Source organism: Uloborus diversus, chromosome 3 (genome assembly GCF_026930045.1).
Source record: "Uloborus diversus isolate 005 chromosome 3, Udiv.v.3.1, whole genome shotgun sequence".
NCBI lineage: Eukaryota > Metazoa > Arthropoda > Arachnida > Araneae > Uloboridae > Uloborus > Uloborus diversus.
Window position 1 is genome coordinate 29,506,821 of NC_072733.1, and position 26,617 is coordinate 29,533,437.

The following is a 26,617-nucleotide window of genomic DNA, read 5'->3' on the forward strand; positions in this document are numbered from 1 at the left end:
TCCAACTTCGGGTATCTTATTTTTCCTTAAATTTTCACTGCATCTCCTTGCATTTTTTTAAAAAAACTGACTACGAATTAATTAAACTACATGTATAAAAGCCTACTAATAAGATATTAACTGCCAATGTTGCAACCAGCTGGCTTGATTGTTTATGGAACTTTCTGTAACAGCTACCTACGCCGTTTCCTAGTTTGCTTATTTTCTAACTTTATTTAACTGACAGCAACTGTCAGCAAACAGTTTTGCTGCCTAACATTTTCTAAAAAATCGCTTTCAATTAAAAATAATGATGTATTTTTACCTCGATCTCAGTTATAAAATAGTAAAAGGAATGTATGCATCGCTTGAGAAAGTCAAGAAACTTCTGAGGGTGCTTGGTTAATTCAAATCAGTGTTGGTACGAAAGCGCAAATTCAAAAGATCCGATTAGGTATAAATGTTTTTTCAAATCTAAAGACTTTATCTAAGAAAGCTTGGTTATCACTGAAAAGTACAAAATAAAATTAATACATGATTTATTGGTTATAACACTCAATAATTGTAGTTAATCCTAAAATCTTCATATTAATGTAAGTTCTGAAGCTGCCAATAAAATTAAAATTAAAAATTGAGCCAAGAAGTGCAGGTATAGTTAAAATTCTTGGTAAAAAGCTGTATAATACCACCGCATTTTGAGGAAAATTTGCTCCACACATGCATGCATCCGACCTCTCTCCGCGGTATAGTGCAATATTTTTGTTGAAATTTTTAAGATGAAATTTAAGATTTATTATTGGGGACATTTTTCATAATTCAAATATTTCAATTTTTATAAACTCTAAAATTAAGTTGAGGTGTCGCCCAACAGATGGGTGTCACCCGCGAGGAGGAGGGGGGACCGCCCCTTCTCAAGAAAAGTTTTTTGACATAGCAAAAAAGCTTTTTTTTTTCTCAAAAACTCTCTCTCTCACTCTTCTCTGCGCTTTCAAAAATTGAAAGCACAGGTTTTGATCAACATCCATTTGTAAACCATTAAAGGAGAGTAAACTAATCCTTTTTGATTTTTTTTAGAAATGGGATTTTTAAGTAATCTCACTTTAGAAATTGCAACTATTGGATAACTAGAAAGTCGCTCGTCTTGGTATGACGGGTGAAAATTGCTTCAACATTTGAACGAAGCCATTGCCTGTTTGGTGATATTTTGATGGTTGACATTTTAACCCTTTAACTCCAGTGGATTAACCCTAAACTCCAGTAGATAGCGTTCATAGTTAACGAATTTTCATTTCTTCATTCCCCTGAAATGACAGTCTTACCAGTAAAGCAGTTAAGTTACCGGATCGAGTTCAGCCTTGTAACAATAAAGCCTTTCCCTGCATGTTAAACATTACCAAAACACATTATCAAATTATCATGCCGTGGCGCGAGTTTCCTTGTTGAAACACACGGGATACACGATCATCGGCTACTATTTATATGAGGATTTGATTTTCAAATTTAATTTCTAACATTGTATGCATCTTAGGTTGCAATTTTAAAAAAAAAGCGAAAATTTAATAAAAAGGAATTAATATTTCAATTTATGTTTAGGAGTTTTCCCCCTACCTATGAGAGGGGGAGGTGATTTGAGAAAAAAATTAAAAAAAAGCTGGAGTCGGAGTCGGACGCTTCAAAATCCTGGAGTCGGAGTCGGCCATTTTGCTTCTGACTCCGCAGCCCTGGTGCTAAGAGCCACTACCTTGACCGCCAGCAATCTACTTTCCTAAGTAATCAAATGACAGGAAAGAATGACGAGGCGCAGCGACATTTATCTTTATCAATTCGTCAAGTATATAAATTAGGCTACAAGAACAATAGACAGCTTTTTTGTTATACTAATAACCTTCAATGAACCATGTAGAAGCAAAATGAGATCAGATAGTTTTTACATCACTATTCTGTCATAACTTTTGCCTTGTTATTAAAAACTGCTTGTTAATTACGCTTTATCATAAATTAGGATTTCTAGCGACAATGAAGTCACGATTTAGCGAATTTTTACTATGCTACGTCAAAAAATGGAGGATGACTTTATGAGACCTTATTTAGCAAACCCATGTAACCAGGGCCGCGCCGTCCCTATGTGCAAGATCGTGCGTCGCACGACGGCGCCAGTTAGGGTAAATTTATGATATTGTGGTAAAATTTAAATTTCTTTTAAAAAGTTCTTGAATTAAAAACTATCAACAGTTACTACTAATTGATCTGTTCCCCCCTCTCCAGCTTATTTTTTTTTCTTTTAACTTATTTTTTCTTTTTTCTAGTTTTTCTAAAATTAAGAAAGTCTTAAAAATGCCACTCCTCCGAATCTTTCCCCCCTCCCCAGAAGCATTACGGAGCATCTCAAACTTCGATTCCAAAATCAATTTCGCAAAATTTCCAGTGAAGGCCCCGATTACCAAACAACATCGCTTGAAACTGATTTCGAAAGTCAACTAAAAGTTCAGTTTTGGAGCTTTAATTTGGAAAGATGGCCGACCCTAATGTTACCAAATGAGGTCTTACAATCGCGTTTTTTGGACTTCAATTTCAGAAAATATTCGGGCAAGAACTTCTGAAGCGCTTTTCTTTAATATTGCAGAAATTTGGTTTTTTGAACTTGACTTAAGAAAAATTTAAGTGGAATATTCTCTGAACCTCTTCTCTCTTAATATCATAGAATATTGCTTCCGTTTTTAGGACTTAAATTTTGAAAAAAAATCCAAGACAGAGCTCCACACTCCTCTTCCCGTAAAAATCTTCAAAGTTATCTACAACTGCGTTTTTGGAAGTTAAATTTCGAAAAAGTGAAGGGGAGAGGAGAAATTGATTTCTATCTATTTTTCAAAAAAAAAAAAAAAAGAAAGAAAGAAACGATCGGGGCGATTCCCTGAGTTCCATCCCTTATTCTAACGTTGATAAATATCGCCTAGTGGCGTTTTAAGGCTTCAACTTCTACAAATTTCCGTGGAACCCCTCCTACCCTTTTCCCCCAACAAAGACCATCTAAAATTGCGTTTTTGGAACTACAAGTTTCAAAATTTTTCCGGGGAGAACGGACTTGTCTCCCCGAACCTGTGTTTTTAAAGGAGATTTTTTTTTTACAATGCGCTGCCCTAAAACGTTTTTCTAGTTGCGCCACTGCTCCTATTGTCATGTTTCGACAGGCATAAAGGTTTTATCAATTATTTATCCCTTAGAAATTAGATAGATATTCAAAGTGGCGTTTTTTTTTTAAATTTGATATTTAAAATATTTTCTTTTTCCAAACGCATTATTAGCATATCAGAGGAGCTGCTGCTAACTCGAAATAATTTCGAGATATGAAATAAAAACGTACACCATATTTCAAATTTAAACATTCAAACATTATTTTTTAAATAAATTAAATGCCAAACGCATTCTTTTTCATTTTATATTTGCCTACAAAACCTCACTGCAGGTGTTTACTATATTTTCTCCGAAAGCCAGTGTATAAAGGCGCTCAGAGGCCTCCGTGTCTCTGTGGTAGAAGCTGCTTCTTCTAAGCCGCAGGTCGTGGGTTCGATTCCTGTCAATGCCCTGGGTGTTATTTCCTTCTCTTGTATTGTAAACTTTTCCTGTGTGTGTCCGGAGGCAAGGCCCCTGGCACGCAATCCTCTATGTATGTGAAGCTGTTTAGCTTCTAAATGAATAAATAAATATATAAATAAATAAAGGCGCTCAAAAGACATTTGCACGACGACGCCGATCAGGCTTGCCGCGGGACTGCGTGTAACATATATGTATTGATAACATGGACACTTCGCGGCGTCCCTCGCCACTTCCTACGGCACCCAGTTAGAGAACCTGTTTAAGAGATAGAAATATTGTGATGCTGTGAAGTACAAAAGAGTTTTTACACATTTATTAGAGATTTTATTTTGCTACATTAAAATTGCATTACTTTTATCAATAAGAACTCATTTCAAATCCCATTTTTTACGTGGCTCAGAGTTACTTTAAATGGCAGATAGCTAAAAACCAGGACAGCGGAGTCGGAGGAAAAATGACCGACTCCGACTCCGAGAATTTTAGAACCTTCGACTTCGGCTCCTTTACCCCAAAATCTGTCCGATTCCGACTCCAACAGCGACTCCACAAGCACTATCCCCCCAAAGTCAGTTCCACTCCGACTCTTTGACTCCGACTCCGCAGCCCTGCTAAAAACTAGGCTAATAGTTCATTTCAAATTAATTTACTAATTATTATTTTTTATCTTTGGTAACTATATACTGGTTTAGGAGGACTTCTTTCCTATCATACCAATAAAATACAATAAAACTATTAGAACAGGAATGATGTTGTTTAAAACAGAGAAATTGTGAATCTACGTTATATTGAACGACTGTTTACTAACTAAACGAGGAATAGACAGCATTTACGTGTAATTTCTTGCCTGTTAGATTTGAGCTATTTAATGTATTAATTTGAAACTCTTTCTCTTAACTCATCAGTATATTTTAAAAAGACTGAATAGACCTCCCGTCCCCCGTGACTTCCTAAAAATAAAACTACAGGAGGACAGTGTTTTGTAAATGAATCCTGATGAATGCTTCTTGATGAGGCGGCAGCATTTAGGATTATGTTCGGGTCAACGTTCAGAGACTGTCTGCCATTGGACTAGGGACTATTTTTAAAAGGGCATGCAGTAGAAAACAACATTAGCTTTGAAGGAACAAAATTAGGCTCGCGGTGCCTTATCAGTTATATTAACGGTGAAGTTAACAGGTTTTTGACACCTGGTGGTTTTAGCGCGGTGTAAGCTGTTATTTAAATTGTCATTTCTTAAGCCTGTCAAAAGCACAGGAATAGTACTTCAAGGCTTAAATGGGTGAAATGAAAGAAAAAAGTAGGGTAGTTGGCTTGTAAAAAGCACGAAACAATGGAATGGTCGGATAGATGAAAATTTAACTTTTCAAAAACAAAAAAGCTAATTTTTTAGTTTAAAGGTCGTGAGGAACATGTTACTTTTCAGTATTTTTGTTAAAAATCAATTAAATCTTGGAAATATTTATACATAACATGTTTTAATGTTCTCTCAATAATCAAGTAAAAATTAAAGCTCTTTGATTATTGAACGAACATATTTATATGGAAGAAAGTCTTTGACTCTGCTTATGATATTTTTAATTCAATGTTCTTTTTTTAATGAGTTAGAAACATTTTTGCTTTAGTTCGTTCAAAAATATGGAAGCTCTCCAAATTATTGTAAATGCTCAACTATTTAATTTTAATTCTACGCATCATTAGTCACAGAATAAAATGCTCAAAGCAGGAACATTTTGCTATCATAACAAATAAAAAATCTCACTTTCCATAAAAAGTTAAGAAATCTTGAATAGTGCGACGTTTATAGCACCATATATTTTCCCCTCAGTCTGAGTGCTATGGAAGCTTTGTTCGTTTTTAGGGTTGTGGGGGTATGCAATGAAATAAAGTTTGCACTTTTGAGAAACACCATATTGTGAAAGTTTTGTGTATTCTTACGATGATTTTTTGCGTTAATCTTCCAATGAGAGCGGGAGTTTGATGGTGTTGATCAAGATTAATTGTGGCCTTTTTTGTGCTTGAGGAGCAACTAATATTTAGTCTGGGTAAACTGCAAAATGTTTTGGCTGTGTAAGTTTTTTATACTTCATTAGAAGAAGTGTGAATATCATGAAATGATGAAACACAGTTTATTTTATGTTATAACTGTTTGTTTATATTTTTTATTTCTCTCTTTTCCGATATTGTTTATGTTGTTTTCGATAACGATTATTGCCGACCCTGAAAATAGCCACCCACGTACTGGAGAGCGCTTTGCCCTCCTCCCCCTCACCCACACCAAGATCGGCCCTTGTTATCGTTACTATCAGAGCTCCCTAATGAACCACATTTGCTGTTGTAACTCACATGGTACCTGACATTTTCAGATAAATAATATTTTTTGTATGGTACCCAGGGCCGACTCTAGTAGTTCTGCCGCCCTAGGCAATATTGAAAAGCGCCGCCCCCCTCCCATTGAATAATAATAATAATAATAACAATGTAAAATAATAATATATCAATAAAATAAAAATAATTATAAAGTGTTTAAAATTAAAGCGAATTTCTAATTAAATTCCAAACAAGGTTTTGCATATCCAAGCACTGGTACACACTTTAAATTATCTTTTTTAACATTGAAGTAGTGCAACTTATGGCACTGAAACAGATATTAATAATTTTAAAAGACTTTTAGGGCGATTCTCGAAAATATGTTCCATGAGTAACGCTAAGTTTTTTTATTTTTTCGAGCTAATCAAAGCCTTCTAAAAATAATGCTGTTGGGGCTTGCTTTGACAATATATTAAAGCAAGTATACTATGCTTTGATAGTATACTTGCTTTAATATACTATCAAAGCATAACAGTTAATCTCATATTTAATAAATAGTTACTTGAATAAAACGAACCCCTTTGCGCACGGGACATTTTTTTCGAGAATCGCCCTTTATACCCTAGTCAATAAAGGGTATACGTATGTCGGAACAAATTAGGGACAAGCTGAATTTTTGGCAGTTGTTAGTAGCCATAGAGGGTAGTATTTTCCCAAAATTCCACGCCTCTCCCCTTGAACTCTCCCCCTAGTCCCCCTTAAGTATAAAATTATAGGTTTTTAAACAAATGGCTATATCTCCGTTAAATATTATTCAAATATTTTAAACTTAACGTATTTTTAATCGTTATAACATGGCAAATGAGAAATTACTTTAAATTTTTTATACAATAAATACTTTTTTTTGTAATTTGAGCAATTACGCCATTTTTCATCATTTTTCGTTATTAATGATGTAATCTTGGGGTCTTCTCACGTCTAATATTCATTATTTAAAAAAAAAAAATGTGCTGCGTAGTTTTTAGAGCAGTTTCTAAGTTTTTCAAAAATATGCATATATATAGAATTATACAGTCAACTTTACGCATAGAATGCGCGACAAGACGGCAAGCACCAACTTGATAACGCACTAGAAGCTTTCTTCTTACAGCAGTCAATCAAAGGTTTTTATCGGAAGAAATTAGGGACATGCTGATTTTTTGTCAGATGTTAGCACCTAGGGAGGGGAGTATTTTCCCAAAAGTCCCCGCCTATATCCCTTCAGCTTTCCCCCCTAGCCCCCCTTAAGTATAAAATTATGGGTTTTTAAACAAACGCTTATGTCCACGCTAAATATTATTCAAATTTTTTAAACTTACATATTTTGAATCCTTATCTCATGATAAATGAGAAATAACATCTAAATTTTTTATACAATTTATACTGTTTTTGTAATTTGAGCAATTACGTCATTTTTCTTCATTTTTCTTTTTTAAAGATGCAGTATTGGATGCTTTTCACGTTGATATTTATAATTTTAAAAACACATTCAGGGTAGTTTTTGGAGCAACTTTCAAGTTTTCCAAAGATATATACGTATTATAGAATTACACAGTCTAGTTTACGCATAGAACGTGCGAGAGGACGGCAAGTACCAACTTGCTGCCTCACTAGAAACCCTTCTTCTATGTGTCAACATGGAAACAGTCACATGGCTTAGATTAGCATCTTAAGACTATGTGAGAATCAAAATAAATTTACCAAATTAACAGCGATAATTCTCACTTAACAGGAAAGAAAAACCGTTTCAATCACTTTCTGTTTTCATTTAGATCTTGCCTGATTTGTATGGGAACATTCACTTTGTGATGAGCTTCAAAGGAAATTTCTTTTCTTTGTTTCTTAGTTCTTCCGATTGTTTAATCTGGAGCACAGCCAAAGCGTAAGAGCAGCTTTCTTTGCTGTCCCTACGGTTTAGTGGGTTTTTGCACCCGCAGAAATAATCCCTTCCTGCTCTACGCTGCTGGCGTTGAACAATTGGTGCCACCTCATACGAACACTTATAATCTGTAAAAAAATGTGCTTTAAAAACTGGAAGCAATTGTCGTGGCTAGAATGAGAGTGGTATCACTCTAAGGTAGTTTCGAGTAAAATTAAGGTTTTATAAAAATACCTGCAAAATAACAAGACTACGTAAGTTTTAACATCAAGAACAGTATTTGTATTTAAAGTTTGGTACTGTACCGTTTCCACCTCTTGTGTAAAGACGACAAGAGATTGCATGGCCTTTTAGAGACGTTTAATTAGCATATCACTATGTACAGCTATATTACAAATTACAGATTATTTAATGTTACAAAGATATTTTGAACTGCGAGAGCCGCACTCCGCGACTACTCTGCCCTTTGCATCACAAGAGTCTCCCCCTTGACCTATTTACTTTCTCTTATATACGGGGATTCGTTTGGCGGGGAATGCACCCCTGTTTACAACATTCAGACGATGTTGACAAAAATGCGTTAAGATCTTTTTCCTTCTGCTGTCTGGGGTCTCAACTGCGTTGACAAGATGGCTGAAAAATGTTTCCTATAGTGTCACAGACATCATATCACACCAAACGGAGAAAGTTTATGTGCACAACAAATGTCCAGCTTCGGATAGAATTCAGCTATTCGGAAGATCTAATTTCGAACATTTCTCAGAAAAGGGGAGCAAAAACCGTATTTACGTGTGGTCTTATACTTATCCAGCTCCCATACTGGTGACAGATATAAAACACCCGCGTAACATGTTTTTCTCACGATGAGTGTGGTCTGGAAAAGAATTTCTAGACCGACCCCACACATTGAATCACAACAGCAAACAATCTGGAGAAATCGCATCGGTATAGCTCCTTCCCCCTTAGAAGAACTTTTCGATTAAGAGAAAAGTTTCATTTTTCTGGTGATGACACTCAAGTACAGTTGATTACAAAAATAGCACTTCTATAGGCCGTACTATGCTAATTCTGGAGTTGCAATTGACTCAATACTCAATTTCCATTTTAAAACAAATAAACTACCTTACAAATTTATTTCTACAATGTAAACACAGTGCGAAACTTGTAAGAGTCATATAATTAAAATAGAAAAATCATAGATGAATTACAAAAGAAAACAACAACAAAATGAATCATAATATCACGCGCTCAAAAATGCATTAAAGGTTAAAAGCATCAAATTACTTCACTTATTCGTGAACATTGTTAACGTGCATTTCATTAGAACGCAGTACGAGTACACAACAATTAACCAAACTATACAATGCAATTTAAAATTATACAATTTGTTATAGTTAAGATTAACAACATTTAACAAATATATTCAGCATATTTTACCGACATCCTGACATATGCTAGTCTTTCCCCCAAGTTAGCAAAACAAACTAGGTCACTTCCCGCTCGCGACACTTCGTATAATGCGCAAAACACAGTAACTTGAGAAGTATCCTAAGTTGAACCCGCGTAAGGGGATTCCGAAAAACGAAGAAGCGATGATCTTTTACTTGCAGAGCTACTGCGTTCCCTCTTTCTCGCCCCGGAGAAACTCTACACTTGGACGTGCTGATAGCAGTTAGTTTTGCTTTCGGAATCCTATAAAGAAACTTCCCTATGCTCGAAGATGCCTCTGTATTATCCGAACAAAGTACGACCGAATTTCCAAAACTCTTAATTAAATCATTCACTAATTCTGTGACGAGAACCGGCACCATTTCCTTTCCTAATTCTATAATATGTATGCATTTTAATGGAACGTTTTCCCGAGGATTGCGCAACATTACGTTCTCGAATGAACCTGTTTGATTCGTATTTTCGGCTTCGGAACCATTCCTCTCACTAACTTTTGGATCACGATTTGAACCCCTATTGCGAGCTGTGCTCAACTCATTACTATTATTATCAAAAAGGACTACTTGCGAGGAGTTTTCCTCTGTTCCGGAAACCAAAACCTGCCCCTCAACATAAAGACAAGTTTTTTTCTTGTCATCAAGGACATCCTTCAGATCTGAATTTATATCAACTGCTGCCCCATTCCCACATTTGGTCAGTGAGAAATTTATATCAGAACCCGGGGGGCTCCCGCTCATCGAATCTACCAGGGAAAATTCATAGCCGGTCCTTTCTTTGATCAACGCGGCCGTCCGATTTCCCAACAGGTACCGATTTCGATCAAACACATCTCCGCAAACTGCGGCTTTTGTTTTCACTGTACCAAAAGGCCCTGAAATTTCTATTTGAGCTAGGGGTAATGTTACTAAATCCAGACTTAATGGTTGCCTTATCCTTACCTTTTGATCGCACCAACTCGATTGTTTTACATATTTAGCGTTGACTAAATCAATGGTCGATCCTGTATCCCGATATAAATATATCGGATTCCCATCCACGGTACCCTCGGTGTAAGAAATCAAGCCCTCTGTGAGTTCTGTCGTCTCTATAAAATTTATAGTTTCTATTTCAGGATAGATACAATTGACAGACTCCACTCCGGCTCCCTTTCCCAGTTTTGGACAGGCAGGCTTAATGTGACCTACCTCGTGGCAGTAGTAACACCGTGGAGCCGCGCGTTTTTCGAAGTCTTTCCGAATTTGCACGTTAGAAGAATTTGCCGACTTAGATGTCTGATTTAATTCTCCCGTCTTATTTCCTGTTTCTTTAAAACCAGTACCCTCTGCAGAAAATTTAAAATGTCTATTAGAATTTTCCTCAGATTTTGAATTATGTTTTCGGGCTTCGTCGTAATTATCAAATTGTTCTGAAAGTTTGGCGGATGATTTGTAACTAGTCCAGTCGTCTAGAAAATGACTTTTCATTTCTGGACCGGCACGTTTTTTTAACTGATCCACTACCATGAGCTCTTTCAATTGGTCAAAACTTTCTATTTCCAACCCCGCTAACCATTCATTTAAATAATTTGTGATTTCAAAAGTAAAATCTTTCCAGGAATTTTCGGGTTTCTTCTGATGTTGAGTGAACTTTTGTCGAAAGACTTCTGAACTTAATTTATATCTTTTTAGCAACACTTGTTTTACATGATGGTAATCCGATGCTACTTCTTCGGGTTCCCTCGCGATCAGCTGCACTATATCCAGTGGCAACAAGCTAAGCAAATGAGCGACCCAATTTTCCTCGGGAATTTCAGCTCTCTTTGCTTGTCGCTCGAAGATCACCAGATATAGGCTGATGTCCGATTGTTTCGCATCAAATTCAGGAATTAGTTTCTTAATGTTTAAGCGCGACACGATAGATGGCGGTCCTACATTATTATTTTCAAAAGGGGAAGGGTTTTCACATTTTAATTTTAACATTTCTAGCTCGTGTTTCATTTGAATTTCTTTTTCTTTTAATGCATGTTCCCTTTGTTTCTCCTGTTCAGCCCTTTGTAATTCTTCTACCCTCGCCTTTTCAGCCATTTCTTCCTCTAATTTCCTAGTGGAGATTATATTTTCGAAGAGGGTCCTAACAAAATCCTCTTCGTAATCGTCGGAACTCGTAATTGCCTTTTTAAGTTCGACAAGTTTCCACTCCGGAGTAACGGTTACCCCTAAATTCTCCGCCAGGATTAGCAAATCCTGCTTCTTTCCTTTTCCGAGGAACGCCATTTCAAAGAATACAAAATTTACAACAAGAAATTACTTAATTAGCTAATTAGAAAGCAAAAGAAAGTTAATGTACTCGTACTTGAGTTCCCACAGTTAACTTTTAAATGACTTAAAATGTACACAATTTTCCCGTACAAGATTTGCACTGTCATACATTTAACCAATTAGAATTAAGCTAATTCCAAAACTTAAAACTTAATATAGCAACAAGTCAATGACAACTCAAGAAAAAGCAAAGGTACATACCCCAGATTTTCCTGCGCGCTTTTCTTCTTTTTGTAATCCACAATTGGCACGTGCACAATAGATTTTCTTCGGCAAGATTTGCCCACCAACACACACACACTTTTTTGAAGGTCAGCTTGACCTTTTCACAGTATGGTCAGTTTGACCATTTATCGGTTGATCAATATGATCACAAAAGCAGAACGTTGACGGCGTTTCTGCTCTCAAACAGGTCCGGTTGACCCTCTCTTCAGCGCGAACACAAGCCTCCGTGACTGGATTCCGCTACAGCAACTTGCGGCCAGTTTGACCGTTTCCAACGTTGCACAGATCAAGGTGATCTCTTCAGCATATGGTCAGTTTGACCCTTCCAGCGCAAACAGCGAGATCCTGGAGAACTCAGAAACCTTCGGTCAGTTTGACCGTTTCCAACAATGCACAGATCAAGGTGATCTCTTCAGCATATGGTCAGTTTGACCCTTCCAGCGCAAACAGCGAGATCCTGGAGAACTCAGAAACCTTCGGTCAGGTTGACCGTTTCCAACGCTGCACTTCGAAGATCAGGGCGATCCTCACAACACGAACAGCAAATCATTAAGAGACGCGAAAGTTCCGGTTTCGTTCTTCCTTCTCCTTTTTCTCCGCGTTACAAGAAGACGAAAACGAAAAGCCCCCTTTTCGCAAGAAGGGAAACAAACTCCGCTTCAAATAGCTGTTCGGGAATTCTTCGAGGAGCGGGAGAAAGCATCGACTTTTCTTCTCCCCTCGTTTTCTTTATGAGCTAAGAGTCAGTTCAGGGTTATCTTTAGCGACCCCACTCCTGACACCAATTTAAGCTGTACCGTTTCCACCTCTTGTGTAAAGACGACAAGAGATTGCATGGCCTTTTAGAGACGTTTAATTAGCATATCACTATGTACAGCTATATTACAAATTACAGATTATTTAATGTTACAAAGATATTTTGAACTGCGAGAGCCGCACTCCGCGACTACTCTGCCCTTTGCATCACAAGAGTCTCCCCCTTGACCTATTTACTTTCTCTTATATACGGGGATTCGTTTGGCGGGGAATGCACCCCTGTTTACAACATTCAGACGATGTTGACAAAAATGCGTTAAGATCTTTTTCCTTCTGCTGTCTGGGGTCTCAACTGCGTTGACAAGATGGCTGAAAAATGTTTCCTATAGTGTCACAGACATCATATCACACCAAACGGAGAAAGTTTATGTGCACAACAAATGTCCAGCTTCGGATAGAATTCAGCTATTCGGAAGATCTAATTTCGAACATTTCTCAGAAAAGGGGAGCAAAAACCGTATTTACGTGTGGTCTTATACTTATCCAGCTCCCATACTGGTGACAGATATAAAACACCCGCGTAACATGTTTTTCTCACGATGAGTGTGGTCTGGAAAAGAATTTCTAGACCGACCCCACACATTGAATCACAACAGCAAACAATCTGGAGAAATCGCATCGGTATAGTACTTTATTATTATCGTTATAAATCAAGTTTTATCAAAAGTTACTTGCAGTTTCTGTTTAAGTAACCAGGGACGCCCCGAACTTAAATTTTTGGGAGGGGGGGGGGAATCTCAATTTGCCGAATGGAACACCAAGATTTGCCGATTGATAAAATACAGGTATGCGGGTCGATCGAAAAGAGACATTCGGTCGTTTATAGATTGCAATATTGCAATTCTGTACCAAAATTTACGTTATCATCAGACAAAACTTGCCGAATAAAGACATTTCTGGCAGGTCCTCCTCCCGTGACCTCCGGAGCGCCTATGAGAATAACTCTAAATACATTACACCACTGTCGTTCTACATTTACGACGAGTTTACTAAAAAAAAAAAAAAGCCAAATACATGCTAGGACTTTTATGACTTAAAGAAAACCCTGGCTGGGTCCACTTGCGGCATGGAAATTGACCTGCACCTGCACCACTACATCGTTTTCACCTTGAAGTGTAATTCGGGTTAGTGTACAATATTTGTACGCTCTTAGTTTCCAATGCGTTTTAGTTATTTTTTGCGCAGTTGGTATTTAATAGATGAATTAAAGCGAACCCAAATCAATGCTTAACTCAAATTGTGAAACTTTTGAATCACACCACAATCATTTTAACTTTTCCAACTGCGATCTTGCAATGTGAAATAAGATGTCATTCACACAACAAAGGATGATTGTTTTTTAATCATTTACCATTTGATAACAGATTGATGAAATTTGATTTGTGATTGTGTCATATGTATGGGATAAAAATAGAGTATTCATGATATTATGAATAGTATTATTTTTCTTATCACTCTTTTAAATTTAGCTGCAATTATCTGGATGTTTATTCAAAGTAATGGGGCTCAGAAAGGAGTAAGTCAAAAATTCTACTTGCATTTAGCTTTGTTTTACCCCTTTCTGAGTAATTTTTCTTATCGCCGCTTCATAGTGTTTGCAGTGAGGCCGCTTTTTGATTAATGTAAACAAGCTTGATAAGAAAAGAATGGGAAATAATTCTGTCATATTTAACCTACTTTCCCATAAAACTCAAAAAAGAAAGAAAAAAAAAAGAAAGAAAACATTAAAGAATGCGTAATATCTCATAAAACTATCCAAGAATGAAAAAAATCATATAGAAATTTAATAAAAAAAATTAAAAAAGGAAAAGCAAGATTATGAGATTGGGGAATATGCCTGTCGATTTGCTGATCTGTTAGTATTCCCTAATAAGTTTTGAGGGAATAAAATCTATTAGATCTAAATTACTTTTGTTCAAATAGATCAAAGTTGAATTACTAGAATGTACTCAACTTTAATTTTGATAGGCAAAGAGGAAGGGGAAAAAATGGAAGAAGATTGAGAAAAAAACCCATCTAAAAGTGGAGAAAAGTACAGAGACTCTAAATTTGATTGCAGTCTTTTTGTTTTGAAAAATAGTAAAAAGTTATTAATAAAAACTAAACTGTAATTTTCCGAAGACTTCGCATTCACGAAAATTGGCTAACTTGGTTGAATTAAAGTGACGAGAATTTAAAGTGGTTTATTTTTCAAGCAATTAAAATAAAATAATTCCCCCTCAAAAAAAAAAAAAAAAAAAAAAACTTGAAAAGATTGATATGAATGATTATTGAGATTGTTTTCGTTTTTTAAATTTTCAATCCAAAGTTTCATTTATTATTATTATTTTTGTAATTATTTTGGTAACGAACAAAACTGAAATAAATGTCTGCATAGAATCAACATTGATGAAGATAAGGGATGTATCTTTGATTAGATATTTTTGATCAAGCAAATTTAAAGTGTTTTATTTTTAACACAAAAGGAAGAGCTGCAAACGTTTTTTCAGTCTTGAGTCTTAACATTAAAACAATAAATATGAAATAACTTTTTTTCTGAATGAAACGGTTTTACACTCTACATATTTGGTTTCATACTATGTTTAAAACACGTTTTATTTAATTTATTCATTTATTTCACTCATTCAGTTGTAGTGTTCTGTAGTGGAAAAAATTAGGTATGATTCAATTCTTCAGTTTCCTATGACGTTGAAAAAAAAATGATTGAAATATCGTGCCTAACATTTTGAAGGATTGAATTTGATATATAATTTAAACTGCCGATTCCTCTTCATGTGAGAAAGATATTTTTGAGCTGAAATAAGCTGTTGAAAAAGTATGTAAGTTTCCTTCCCCCCCCCCCCCCCCCAATATTGAATGAGTCATCGTATTTTTTTAAGACTGAAAACACATTGAATTGCGTTTCTTAAAATCACTTCTGAAACTTAGCAAACATTCTATTTTGATCATTGATAGCAACAGAAAGTGTTTAATACTGCGCAATGAGGTATTTCAGATAATTTAACGTAAAAGCAATAAAGAAAGCAACGGATAATATTCCTCAACTTGAGACTAAATTGAATGCATATTTTAAGCTTTGTTTCGAAGAATTTCCAAAACAATGGAAAATCCAAACATTTTATCTGTTGTCTAGTTTCTTAAACGTTCTGTCAAGGTTTCCATGCAAACTCCATCAAAAGTTTTTTTCAAAGACGCCTTCGCTCAGCAGAAGACGCAGTTTCTTGAAAATATTTTGTAATACGAAACTTCTCCGTTTAACTTTGGCCCATAATCTATTGTATTCATCGTCCAATTTCTTTCCTAGCAGAGCAGACAGCTGACTTAGCCGTCAAAAATCAAATATTCAATGTCTTTATCATTGTTATAGTTGAAAACTATTTGATGTGCTTAAAAAATTTAACTAATCTCTGGCAATTTTCCAGAATTGTCAGTAAATTAGGGAAATTGTTCTGTGTTCGCCAGAAATAGGGGATGATAGTTGGTGGGGGGCTCATATGAAATTTTTCGAAATTAAAGGCCAAAATGCGCAATTTCAGTTCCTTGCATGTGTGTTCGCACCACGACACAACTTCCGCTGTCCGCAACACAACTGATGGAGGGGCATGCACCTCCCTCTCAATCCGTCTTACGTGTAAAAATACACCTAACATTGAAAGGAAATACAAAAGCTACTACGCAAATTAAACTCTATACCCTAAGTAGGCGAAACACTTAGCGAAAATTGATCATATTACTCATATCATGTAAATTACTGGAGGCATAACACAGCGAAAGTTTGTCTATAAGTTCATAACATATTAACCGTGTACTGTGATGGACTCCCGTGTGTTCTTCAGTGTTATGGTTGTCTAGTAACGCTAGGGACGTACATATAGTGAAAGTTAATCTAAAAATTCATAACATGCTGACCACTGGAGGTAACAAATGTAATTGCTACAAACAATAGCTTTTTCTCTCGAAACAAATTCACGTTAACGTCATTTTAGTCCTGTAGTTCATTTCTTTCAACAAACTAAAGAAGTCAATTTACCCATTCATTCTGAATACCCGCTAGAACATTGTTTCAGAACTTTTGACTGACAGTTCAAATGTTGGCTTGTTGCAGCGAACGATAAAATCTGTAAGTTTTTTTTTTAGGCCGCAAAAGAATACATTTTGGAGGTGTTCCGTTTTTGGCAGACTTTTATACCATGCAGTCTCTGTTTCCTTACCGTGTCTGGTATGGGGTGCCAAGTGAACACGTGCAATTATACTTGAAAGATGTGTTGTGTTTATTCTTCAGAAATGTTTTTATAGATTCTTGTCTTAGCGTTTACAAATGCTATAGTGTATTGAAAGTGATTTTGAGTAAACCATGTGGATTAACATGAGCGGCCTTTATTTACATCGAAAACAGGACATAGTGTAGGATGAACTATTTCTTGAGAAATCACAAGAAAAAAAAGAAAAAACTGTAAGTTTTTTAAAATTTTGATTTGTTACATTTCTTTTTTTAGAAGTTTATGGATGATCTTATTTTCGTTTAATTGCTATAATTTATTGAAAGATATTTTGCGTAAACCACGTGCATTAAAATAAGGGGAAGTTACTTGTAACGAAAAAAGGACGAATGACAACTGAGGGAAACGAAATGTCAGTTTTTTCCTAAATAGTAATTTTTCATTTTTTTTCTTTTGTAAATGTATGGATGTCAGTGATTTTCTTCTAATGATATCTATCCTGCAATTGGATAGATATCTCACTCCACTAGAGGAGAACGTGTTTTGATAGTTTTATTTGCGAATCGTTTCTCTATTAGTTTCTTACAACTAATATTTTTGCACAACTTGTAAAATTTGATAAAGTCAAAAGGGGCGGGAAGGGAGGGGGGGAGTAACATGACGCAGATTGCACCATTGAAAAATCTCGAGGTGGGGGTGCTGTTTTCAGTGGAATATTTCTATTTTGGAGGCTTTCGTTCTTTGGGTTTCTTCGTGGTATTTTGAGGGAGGGGAAGGGGGGTGCGCCTGGCAATGTCTCCAATGTAAGTTTTATAAATAAATATCTGCTTATTTCATTATGTGTTACTATTCATTTGATTCAACATCTTTTATTTAAAAACTGATGATTGTTTCCGATTATTCATTACTATATTAATCCAAGCAAACTACTTTTTTCATTACTTAACATTTGCATTGAAGTTGAATACTTAATACAGTCGAGTCCCGACTTACGCGAGGGATGCGTTCCAAGACTCTTCGCGTAAGTTGAAATTTCGCGTTGTGAAAAAGGGTATGAGTAAAAATTTTTATAAACATACCCATACGATTAAAGACACTTGTAAACACCACCTCAAACTGTTAAAAACCATTTCTTAACTACACATTACTGTTTCATAAATAAAAAAATTTGAATTTTTATTTATTGTATTTTGAAAAAATTAAAAACAAAAAACATTTTATTTAAAATAAAAAGCTGCTACGATGCACAAAATGATCAATTGGGAAAGAAAGACGTAAAATAAACCACCAGCTTCCATTTTCGCAATTACTTTTCCTTTTCTTGCTTTTTTATTGTAGATATGGAACATTCACTCATACGTAGTTGTCGTGCTACCTTTCACGCATTTTATAGTTGTTCAAGCACATAATCTTTAGCTTTTCTTTAACTGTCAGAAACTTTCTCTTTTTCCTTATATCTTCAAAAACTTTAAATGAAACAGCGCTCTTGGGTGTCCTTATATTTAATCAACTTTCCCATATAGAATGAAAAAAAAAATAAATAAATGGAAAATGAGGAGTAGTTATTTGTATAAGCGATGTTCAAACTAGTACGGTGTGGGAACTTCCGCTCTCAGTGATGCCAAATGGATGAAGGTTCATTCACGAAAAAACCGCGATTCCCTTCGGAAAATTTTCGTGTTGCGGGTGAAGAATTCGCATGGGAATAAAACTCTTTACTGGGGAAAAAAATCGCGTTATAGCCATTTCGCGTAAGTCGGATCGCGTTGTAGCGGGAATCGACTGTATACGAATATCAGCACGCAGGATAGTTATAATATAAACCCTTGACATTTGCATTTTGTTTTACTGTGTAATTACAAATAAACACCATAGAATTTACACCAAGAGAGCAAGTTTCCAATACTGATGAATTCATTAATATATTCTTTTCAGCCAACTCAGTAATAAATTTTTTACGTCGTATTATTGAATTTATAATCTAGGGTGAATATCACTGTATTAAATAGTTTACTTTTTATACTTGTGATCATGTGCATTATTTTGTTTCTAGAACCGATGTAACAATTGCATATGCTCTTGTAATTACTAAGATATATTTCCTTTCATGGTGTTTCGACGAATAAATATAAATAACTACTAGAGAATATTTATCAAGTGAATTTATTTTCAATGTATTTTATTAGAAAATAAACGCACATCTATTTCCAACCCCAGATCATCTTCAGTGTTTTCTCCAGATGTAATGATTATAAATGCCTAATGATTGTTATCATATTTTTCCCTTGATTTGCTTTCAAGCGTAAATGGAATCTCAGGAAAATAATTCGGATCATATACAATGGCTTCTGAATTTTATGTCAATTTCGGTAATGACCACCAAATAATCATTTTTAGTGATTATCCATTTAGTTGTGTATAATCAAGTATCAATAATCAGATATCAAATACGTACGAGGGGGGACCTAAAAGAAACCGGACTAATAGTACGATGCCAATTCTGGATGTAGTAGAGTGTTCTCCAGCTAGATGGCTCAAGTAGAGACCTTCACAAACCAGCTGTGCAAGTGCCGTCAGTTTAGTTGATAACGTCTGATCGTAGTGTTGGTTTTCTCAGGTGTTGTTGCTTTCCATTATGGCAGATTTAAAAAGATCAAACTGTAAGCTTGAAATTTTGCTTCCGGCTTGTAAAGTCGACAACGGAATAACTTACCAAATGCTTCAACAAGCTTTCAAGAACAATGCTATGATCTGTACACAAGGTTTCGAGTGGTTAGGGCGCTTTAAACGTGGTAGCATGAATGTTGAAGATCTTGCTCGCTCTGAGCGCACTTAAACTTCTCGAAATGATGAAAACGTTGAAAAAAATCCGCCAAAAAATCAACGAGAGTCGTCGTTTTACGATTGACGAAACTTTAGAGGAAACAAGAATGAGTTGGAGCTCGTGCGGGAGATCGGAAGAATGGTTTCTTCAATATGATAACGCTCCCGTACACACAGCCTTCACTATTAACCGCTGCTTGCCATCTCAGGGGCGGCCAGTCGTTCCTCGACCCCCGTATTCGCCAGACCTAGCCCCCTGTGATCTTTTTCTGTTCCGAGGATGAAAAAATTCTTAAAGTGAAGCGTTTTGATGATGTAGAGGCTGTAAAAATTGCTTCGCAAAGGGCACTGGACATGGTCAAAGTTAGAGAGTTCCAGGGGAGCTTCTAACAGTGGAAAAAAAGAATTAACAAGTGTATTGCATCTAAGGGTGAACAGTTTGAAGGAGACTAAAGAAATTTTGTGATTGAACTAATACATAAATGTTTTAGAACAAAAATCTGGTTATTTTTGGGTCCCCCCTCATATAATCACATATCGAACAAAAATCGTTTGTTTAGAAGTACAGTAAAACCTATGACGTTGATCACTCTTGTAAGTTGACCACCTAAGCTGATCGCTTTTTTCAGGCAAGGAATTAGCTCATATCATATAAATCAACCTTTGTTAAGTTGATCACCTGTTTAAGTTGACCACTAAAGTAGTGCACCGCAAGTGGTCAACTAACACAAGTTTGACTGTACTTTATAAATGACTTTTTTTTTTTTTTGAAACAAGAAAGAGAATATGAGGTGGTCCAGTTTCGAACTATTAGAAGGTGAAGTGTTTAAAACCGTATTGATATGCAACATGAAAGTATATCAGTTCCCGTAAAAATAATTATAGCACTGCAACTTGAGGGGGGGGGGGGGTTGCTCCTTGAAAACAATGTTTTTATTTAAGTCCCAACAGTGTCTCTGGCTCATAATGTCTGCTTGATACAGCTCTTTCGAAAATAGCCGAAGCATTAATTCTAGCAATGTTTTTTAAGAAGTCTAAGCAATAAAACTTCTGTGCTTAGTCGAACTACTTTGAGTTCTGCAGTCAAATTTCGAAAGGAATAATTCCTTGCAAGAATAGGCTTTCCCTGCTTTAAAATTTCAGACTAAATTTAATTTAATCCCCTACAGAGTTTTTTTCCTCTTGCCAAATTTAGCTATGCTCAGTGTGAAGTTCACAATACAATATTATCAGAGGAACGAAGAAGGTGAGGAGTAGGGTTTGGACCGGAATATTCTGGTGAAAAAGGGGAAACTATTGAAGAAGATTGTGTTTGCCATTTAAAAAATTGGTAAGGAACCTAAGTGGAACAAGTGTTGTAAAAACCTGAAATTCTTGGATCGCGGTAGCCGATTCTACAGTGTTATGGGTTCGTTACAAGCGTTTGAAAATACATTAGCAACATAGATCTTCAGTTGGGGCCAATTAAAAGGTACGCTGTAACCGGAGAATCGATATATCCCGAATTCGCTATAGTGGGATTCTACTGCGCATATATATATATATATATATATATATATATATATATATATATATATATATATATATATATATATATATATATATATATATATATAGATAGATAGATAGATAGACAGAACAACAGTTTTAAAATCATTATTTTATTATTCCGTAATTCTAACTATTCTTTATGAATAGAAGAATTTTTTAAGGCTTATTTGTACACTCTGTTACACTAAGTATTCAAATTATTTCAAACCCGTTCGTAAATTAGTGATGTATGAGTCGTCCATAGCACATATTTACAAAATTTAACTTAATTTTTGTATCGGTTTCGAAACACTTTTTTTTAAATGCGTTTTTAGTTGCTGATTTCAAATATAATACTTATAGTTTTTCTCTGGGACCCCCAATATGTCGAGATATTTGCTATTTATTAATTTTCTCGTAATGGTGTTTACTGTTCTGAACAACATAAGTAATATACATTTATTGTATCCAGTTGCACTTATACAGTGTAACATAACATTATATTTCATAACATAACACATTATATTGCATAACATAACATATTATGTTCATAAATACATTTATGAAAACGCTATACAGCTTTGCATTTACGTTTATAAATGTCCTGTGGTGCTTCCCTAATGAGTCCTCAACAGTAGTCCGCCAGCATATTCAGATTCCATCTACCTTGATATCTTTTTTCTATTTTCGCTATGTCTTGATGAAACCTCTCTCCGTGTTCATCACTAACGCCGCCTAAATTTGCAGGAAAGAATTCGAGGTGAGAGTCAAGAAAGTGTATTTTAAAGGTCATGTTACAGCCTTGAGCTTTGTAGGTTGAGAGTAGAGTGTCAACCATGGTCTTGTAATGTGGGTTTCTGTGATATCCAAGAAAGTTTGTGGCTACATCTTTGAATGCAGACCAGGCAGTTAATTCTGTTAGATTTAGACATTGAGCAATTTTGTCATTTTTCAAAAGATCTCGAATTTTAGGTCCAGCAATAACACCTTCCTTAATTTTAAAATCACTTATTCGAGGGAATTCCAGCACAACGGATTTGAAACCTTTGCCTTCTTTGTCCATACTTTTAATAAAATTCTTGATAAGTCCAAGTTTTTTGTGAAGAGCAGGAAGAAGTACATCTTTAGGGTCAGCTAGCTGTTTGCATTTAACATTTTTTTGACCACTGATGAAATGTACACGATGCGGCCAAACCTTTCTTATGTAATGTTCATCCTCATTCCGGCTGTCCCACTCACACAGAAAGCATGGATACTTTGCGTAACCCAGTTGTAAGCCTAACATAAGTCCAATGACTTTAAAATCACCGCAAATTTTCCACTTGTATTTTACCTACTGAATTTTATTCAAAAGCAAATCCATGCTTTCATATGACTCTTTCATGTGTACTGCATGTGCTATGGGAATAAATGGGTAAATGTTACCAATGTGTAGTAGTACAGCCTTTAAATTTAAGACTGATGCATCTTTAAACAGTCTCCACTCTTCTGTTTTGTGTTCGTGGTCCATGACTTGCATCAATCCATCAATATTGCTGCAGTAACTAAGTGATTCTCTCATTTCAAAATATTGCATGAATGCCTCATGACGATTACGAAAATAGGTAACAGGAGTACCTAAGCCAACAAATTCCAGCTTTGTAAACGAGAAGCAAGCAATTCAGATTTTTCGATCGGGAGGATCGGAAGATTTTTCGATCGATATTTTTAGGATTTAACTCTGGTTCATCTTGAAATGTGTATTGTTTGTAGTTTACATCAGTTGTATCGTCCACTTGCATTTCCCCAATATCTTCTACGGTTTCAGGTGGTATATGAATAGACAAACTTTCATCATATGTTATTGGCCTTCTTGCAGAAGGAAGATCAGGGTACGCAATTTTTTTTCTTTTGCTTTTCTTTCATACTCGAAATATGTGTCATGCAAAAGTCCCAATCCGTTACATGATCTACTGGAACTCTCCAAACCATAGGAACTGCAAAAGGCATGCATCTGTTCTCTCCGTTTAACCAACACCTAAGTATTACAGCACACGTCCCACAGCAAATATGGGGAGCCCAGTTTTTATCCTGGTCCCCTATTTTGCAACCAAAATAATGTTCATAAGCATATTTTATCAAAGGCGTCATTATTCGTGTCTGAGATTTCAAAGTGTACTCACCACATATTGTAACAGAAAGAATCAGGTGATTTTACATATCTCCTACTAGTTGCCATTACTCCACAATCACAAACCAAAACGCAAGATAAATTTATGATACTGGAATTAATAAAAACAAATAATGAGGCATAATAACTCACGCATGTTTGAATAAGGTTATTTAAAACCCTAATGCGCAGACAGTTTCAACGGAAGCGATGCCTCTCATGATAACGAAGCGCCACCTTGCGGTAACCTAATTCTCTGTTTTGAAAGGTAAATTAGCATACAAGGTTCCACATGCGCATTATGATAAAATTATGTTTTCCATTTTATGTATGTGTTACTATGATATAAATTTTATCTCTATATTATGCATAAAAAAGAAAATATTTAACTATTCTGAGTCATTTATTGCCAATATCTAAAAATCTGAGGGTTCTAAGCACAAACTGATGACATTTTTGAAATTAGCGACCAAAATTACATAAGAAATACCCCATTTTATATAGGATACAAAACCTTGTAAATATGTGTAATCTATTGTACACAAATTAATGGAAAAGTAATAAAAATATGATTAATTACTGGTAAGTATGAAAATTGAAAACGAAGATTAAATGTGTTAGACATGATTCGTACTATTTTCGTGAGAATAACCTAAATACGAACGAATACAAGAGAGTATTTTTCAAGAGAGCTTGTTTTACATTTTTATTTATTAAAATCTTTAATTCCACCTGAGTCTAACTGATGATCGTTTTTTTTTTTCTAGAACTGTATGTAACAACTGTAAGTGTCCTCGTGAAAACCATGATGTTGTCCACGAAGATTTTGTCAACGTCTGCGAGCGTATCGGCATCACGCCTTCTCCAGGACCTAGCCGACATCCTATCTCGAAAGAGAAAACCCTTTCTGAGGGCTACTCCTGGGTGCCTCCAGGTCTTTCTAGTGAAAAGGTGAGATTTTCTAACTTGACTTCTTACTTCCAGGATCATAATTTATGACGAATTCATGGTCCGAAAAATTTTACGAGTTTCAGAGTGCTTTGTTTTAATCAAGGCAATAGACATAGACTTACATCAACCAATCATCAAAACATAATGAAAGAAAATAAACTAAAGGGAAAATTTGAATTTTTAGTATCTTGAATTCAGATTATGTTTTTCGCAATCACGAGTGTATGTGTACACGTGCGTTTGTGTGTGTAGACGTGTGTGTGTGGACACGCGCGCCAGTGTCTATGTAGGTACTCGTGTGTATGCGTGCGTGTGTGAAGTTGTGTGTGAGTGTGTGTATGTAGGCATATGTGTATGTACGCGTGTGTGTAGGATATGGACGCAACCTAGAGATGGTGCTCGCTGTAGGAGCAGCATCTAGAGGAGCGGTGATGCTGCAGAGGAAGGCGGGGAAAAAATAAAATTAAAAGACGTCACAACAGTCAAATGAAAACAATAAGCAATTCGTGATTGCTCAGAAAAGGAGGTCCTAGCGAATCCTGGGGGCGAAACAAAAGTCAACCAAAAAAAAAAAAAATTAATTAGCCAATGTCTACTTGTCCCCATCGGATATCTGCACTGTAAAAAAAAAAAAAAAATCCGGAAACGTTTCTGAGTATATCGGGCAGCTGCGATTCTTGAAATTTTCAAAAACGTTTCTCGATATTTCGGAATTCTCTTTCTGTAATGTCTAGAAACGTTTCTGAGTATTTCGGAATCCTTTTTCCGTAATTTACAAAAACGTTTCTGAGTATTCTGTGCAGCTGCGGTTCATGAAATTTTCAAAAACGTTTCCGAGTATTTCGGAATCCTTTTCCCGTGATATTTTCTAAAATATAATTCATTACTATAATATTGCATACCATACCATATCAGTTTCAATTCTTTCATATCTAAGAGCAATAAAACAAGCAATTTTAAAATCATTCTTGGATTTGTTTGTCTGAATTTCTAATGAAAAATAGCATGTTAACAGCATAACATAAGCACAGTTATAAAATTTTTGAAAATTTATGAAATAATATAGTAGTTTCATTTCTAATCACAAAATCGTCGGGGGAGGGGAGGGGGAGGGCGTACTTTCTCAAAAGTGGGATTGTTTGTTTAACAACCTTAAACTTCAGTTTTTCTCCCAATATTTTCAAGACAAAATTATCAACATATTGTATTTTTAATGCAGAACCTTAAAACATATCTTGTATCAAACTTGTTAGCTTATTTTCGGACAAAATTTGACAGAACTTACCTACCCTTCGCTTTCCATAATTCGTTCACCTCAAGTCAATTTCTCTGACGAACGAAGTGTACCGAAAAGTACCAACAGAGAAATTGATGAATTTAAATATGACACCAAGTCCCCCTGCTGGAACCATTCGGGTTGATTTTTCTTTTCTTGCCCTTTTCCAGTTCATCACAAATATGAATGCTTAATCAAAATAAGGTTACTGATTTTATTTTATTCTTTATTTTTACAGTGTGCGCAAAATGCATTATATATTTTATTAGTTCCGATTTTGGAGATTTCCAATAAAAGCCTTCTGCGTCAAAAGGTACTTGCAGTAATCCAAAAATTCATGAGCTGGAGCTGCTAAAATTTGTGTGTCAAATTCTCGATGATCAGCTAATATGAATGTTTTTTTGAATAATGCTTTTTTCTGTTGCATCTTGTAACTATTTATTACACGTAGTTTTTCTTCCTTTTTCATAAGTAGTCACAAAGTTGTCAAATTTAATTTTTTTAATAGGGTTGGATAACTTCTTACTTTTTAGGACAAACCGCTCTTTCTCGTACGTACTTAATGCAATCTCTCCATTTCTACAATATTTAGCAAACATTGAGAAGAAGATTCATCAGCAAGTTCAATGATGTAAATATTTCGGAGCGTGCAGTTTTCGCTATAATTATAGGGATTGCAAGCAACAGAATATTTGACGATACTTTGAATTTCTTTGAGTGCTGTAAAAGTTTCTGCTGAGTTAATTGAAAATTTTTACATTTAACTTTCACCTAAAATTGTTCGCCATTTTCTCTGACTAGCTGGATTAAATGGGACCTCTTCCCGCAGAAATTTTCTTGGCCGTTTCGAAAAACAGAAAGCTTCCGCTCTCGTCGCAAAATCAATGATAAATAAGCTCAAAACGTTTTTTAATTACGTCTTGCTTACACACAAAAATAAATTCAACATGTTTGGTTAAATTGTTGCATGATTGTAAATAGAAGTAAAAATTAGGAACTTAATCTTAAGAACTTAGTTGGAGCAGTTAACCAGGACGGTGAAGGTGTTCTTGTGTGAGGGTGCATATCAGCACCAAGACTTAA

At 35.4% G+C, this 26,617-nt stretch overlaps 1 protein-coding gene and 1 long non-coding RNA gene across 2 annotated transcripts in view; one reads left to right on the plus strand and one right to left on the minus strand.

Moving 5' to 3' along the window:
• The window catches only part of LOC129218601 (uncharacterized), a 406,807-nt gene that overhangs the window by 264,588 nt on the left and 115,602 nt on the right, over window positions 1–26,617 (minus strand). The gene's annotated exons all lie outside the window — the stretch shown is intronic.
• The window catches only part of LOC129218600 (prickle planar cell polarity protein 3-A-like), a 430,827-nt gene that overhangs the window by 208,598 nt on the left and 195,612 nt on the right, over window positions 1–26,617 (plus strand). Inside the window, exon 3 of the mRNA XM_054852918.1 lies at window positions 24,075–24,258. Within this exon, the coding sequence (XP_054708893.1) occupies window positions 24,075–24,258 (184 nt within the window). The remainder of the gene's footprint in view (window positions 1–24,074; window positions 24,259–26,617) is intronic.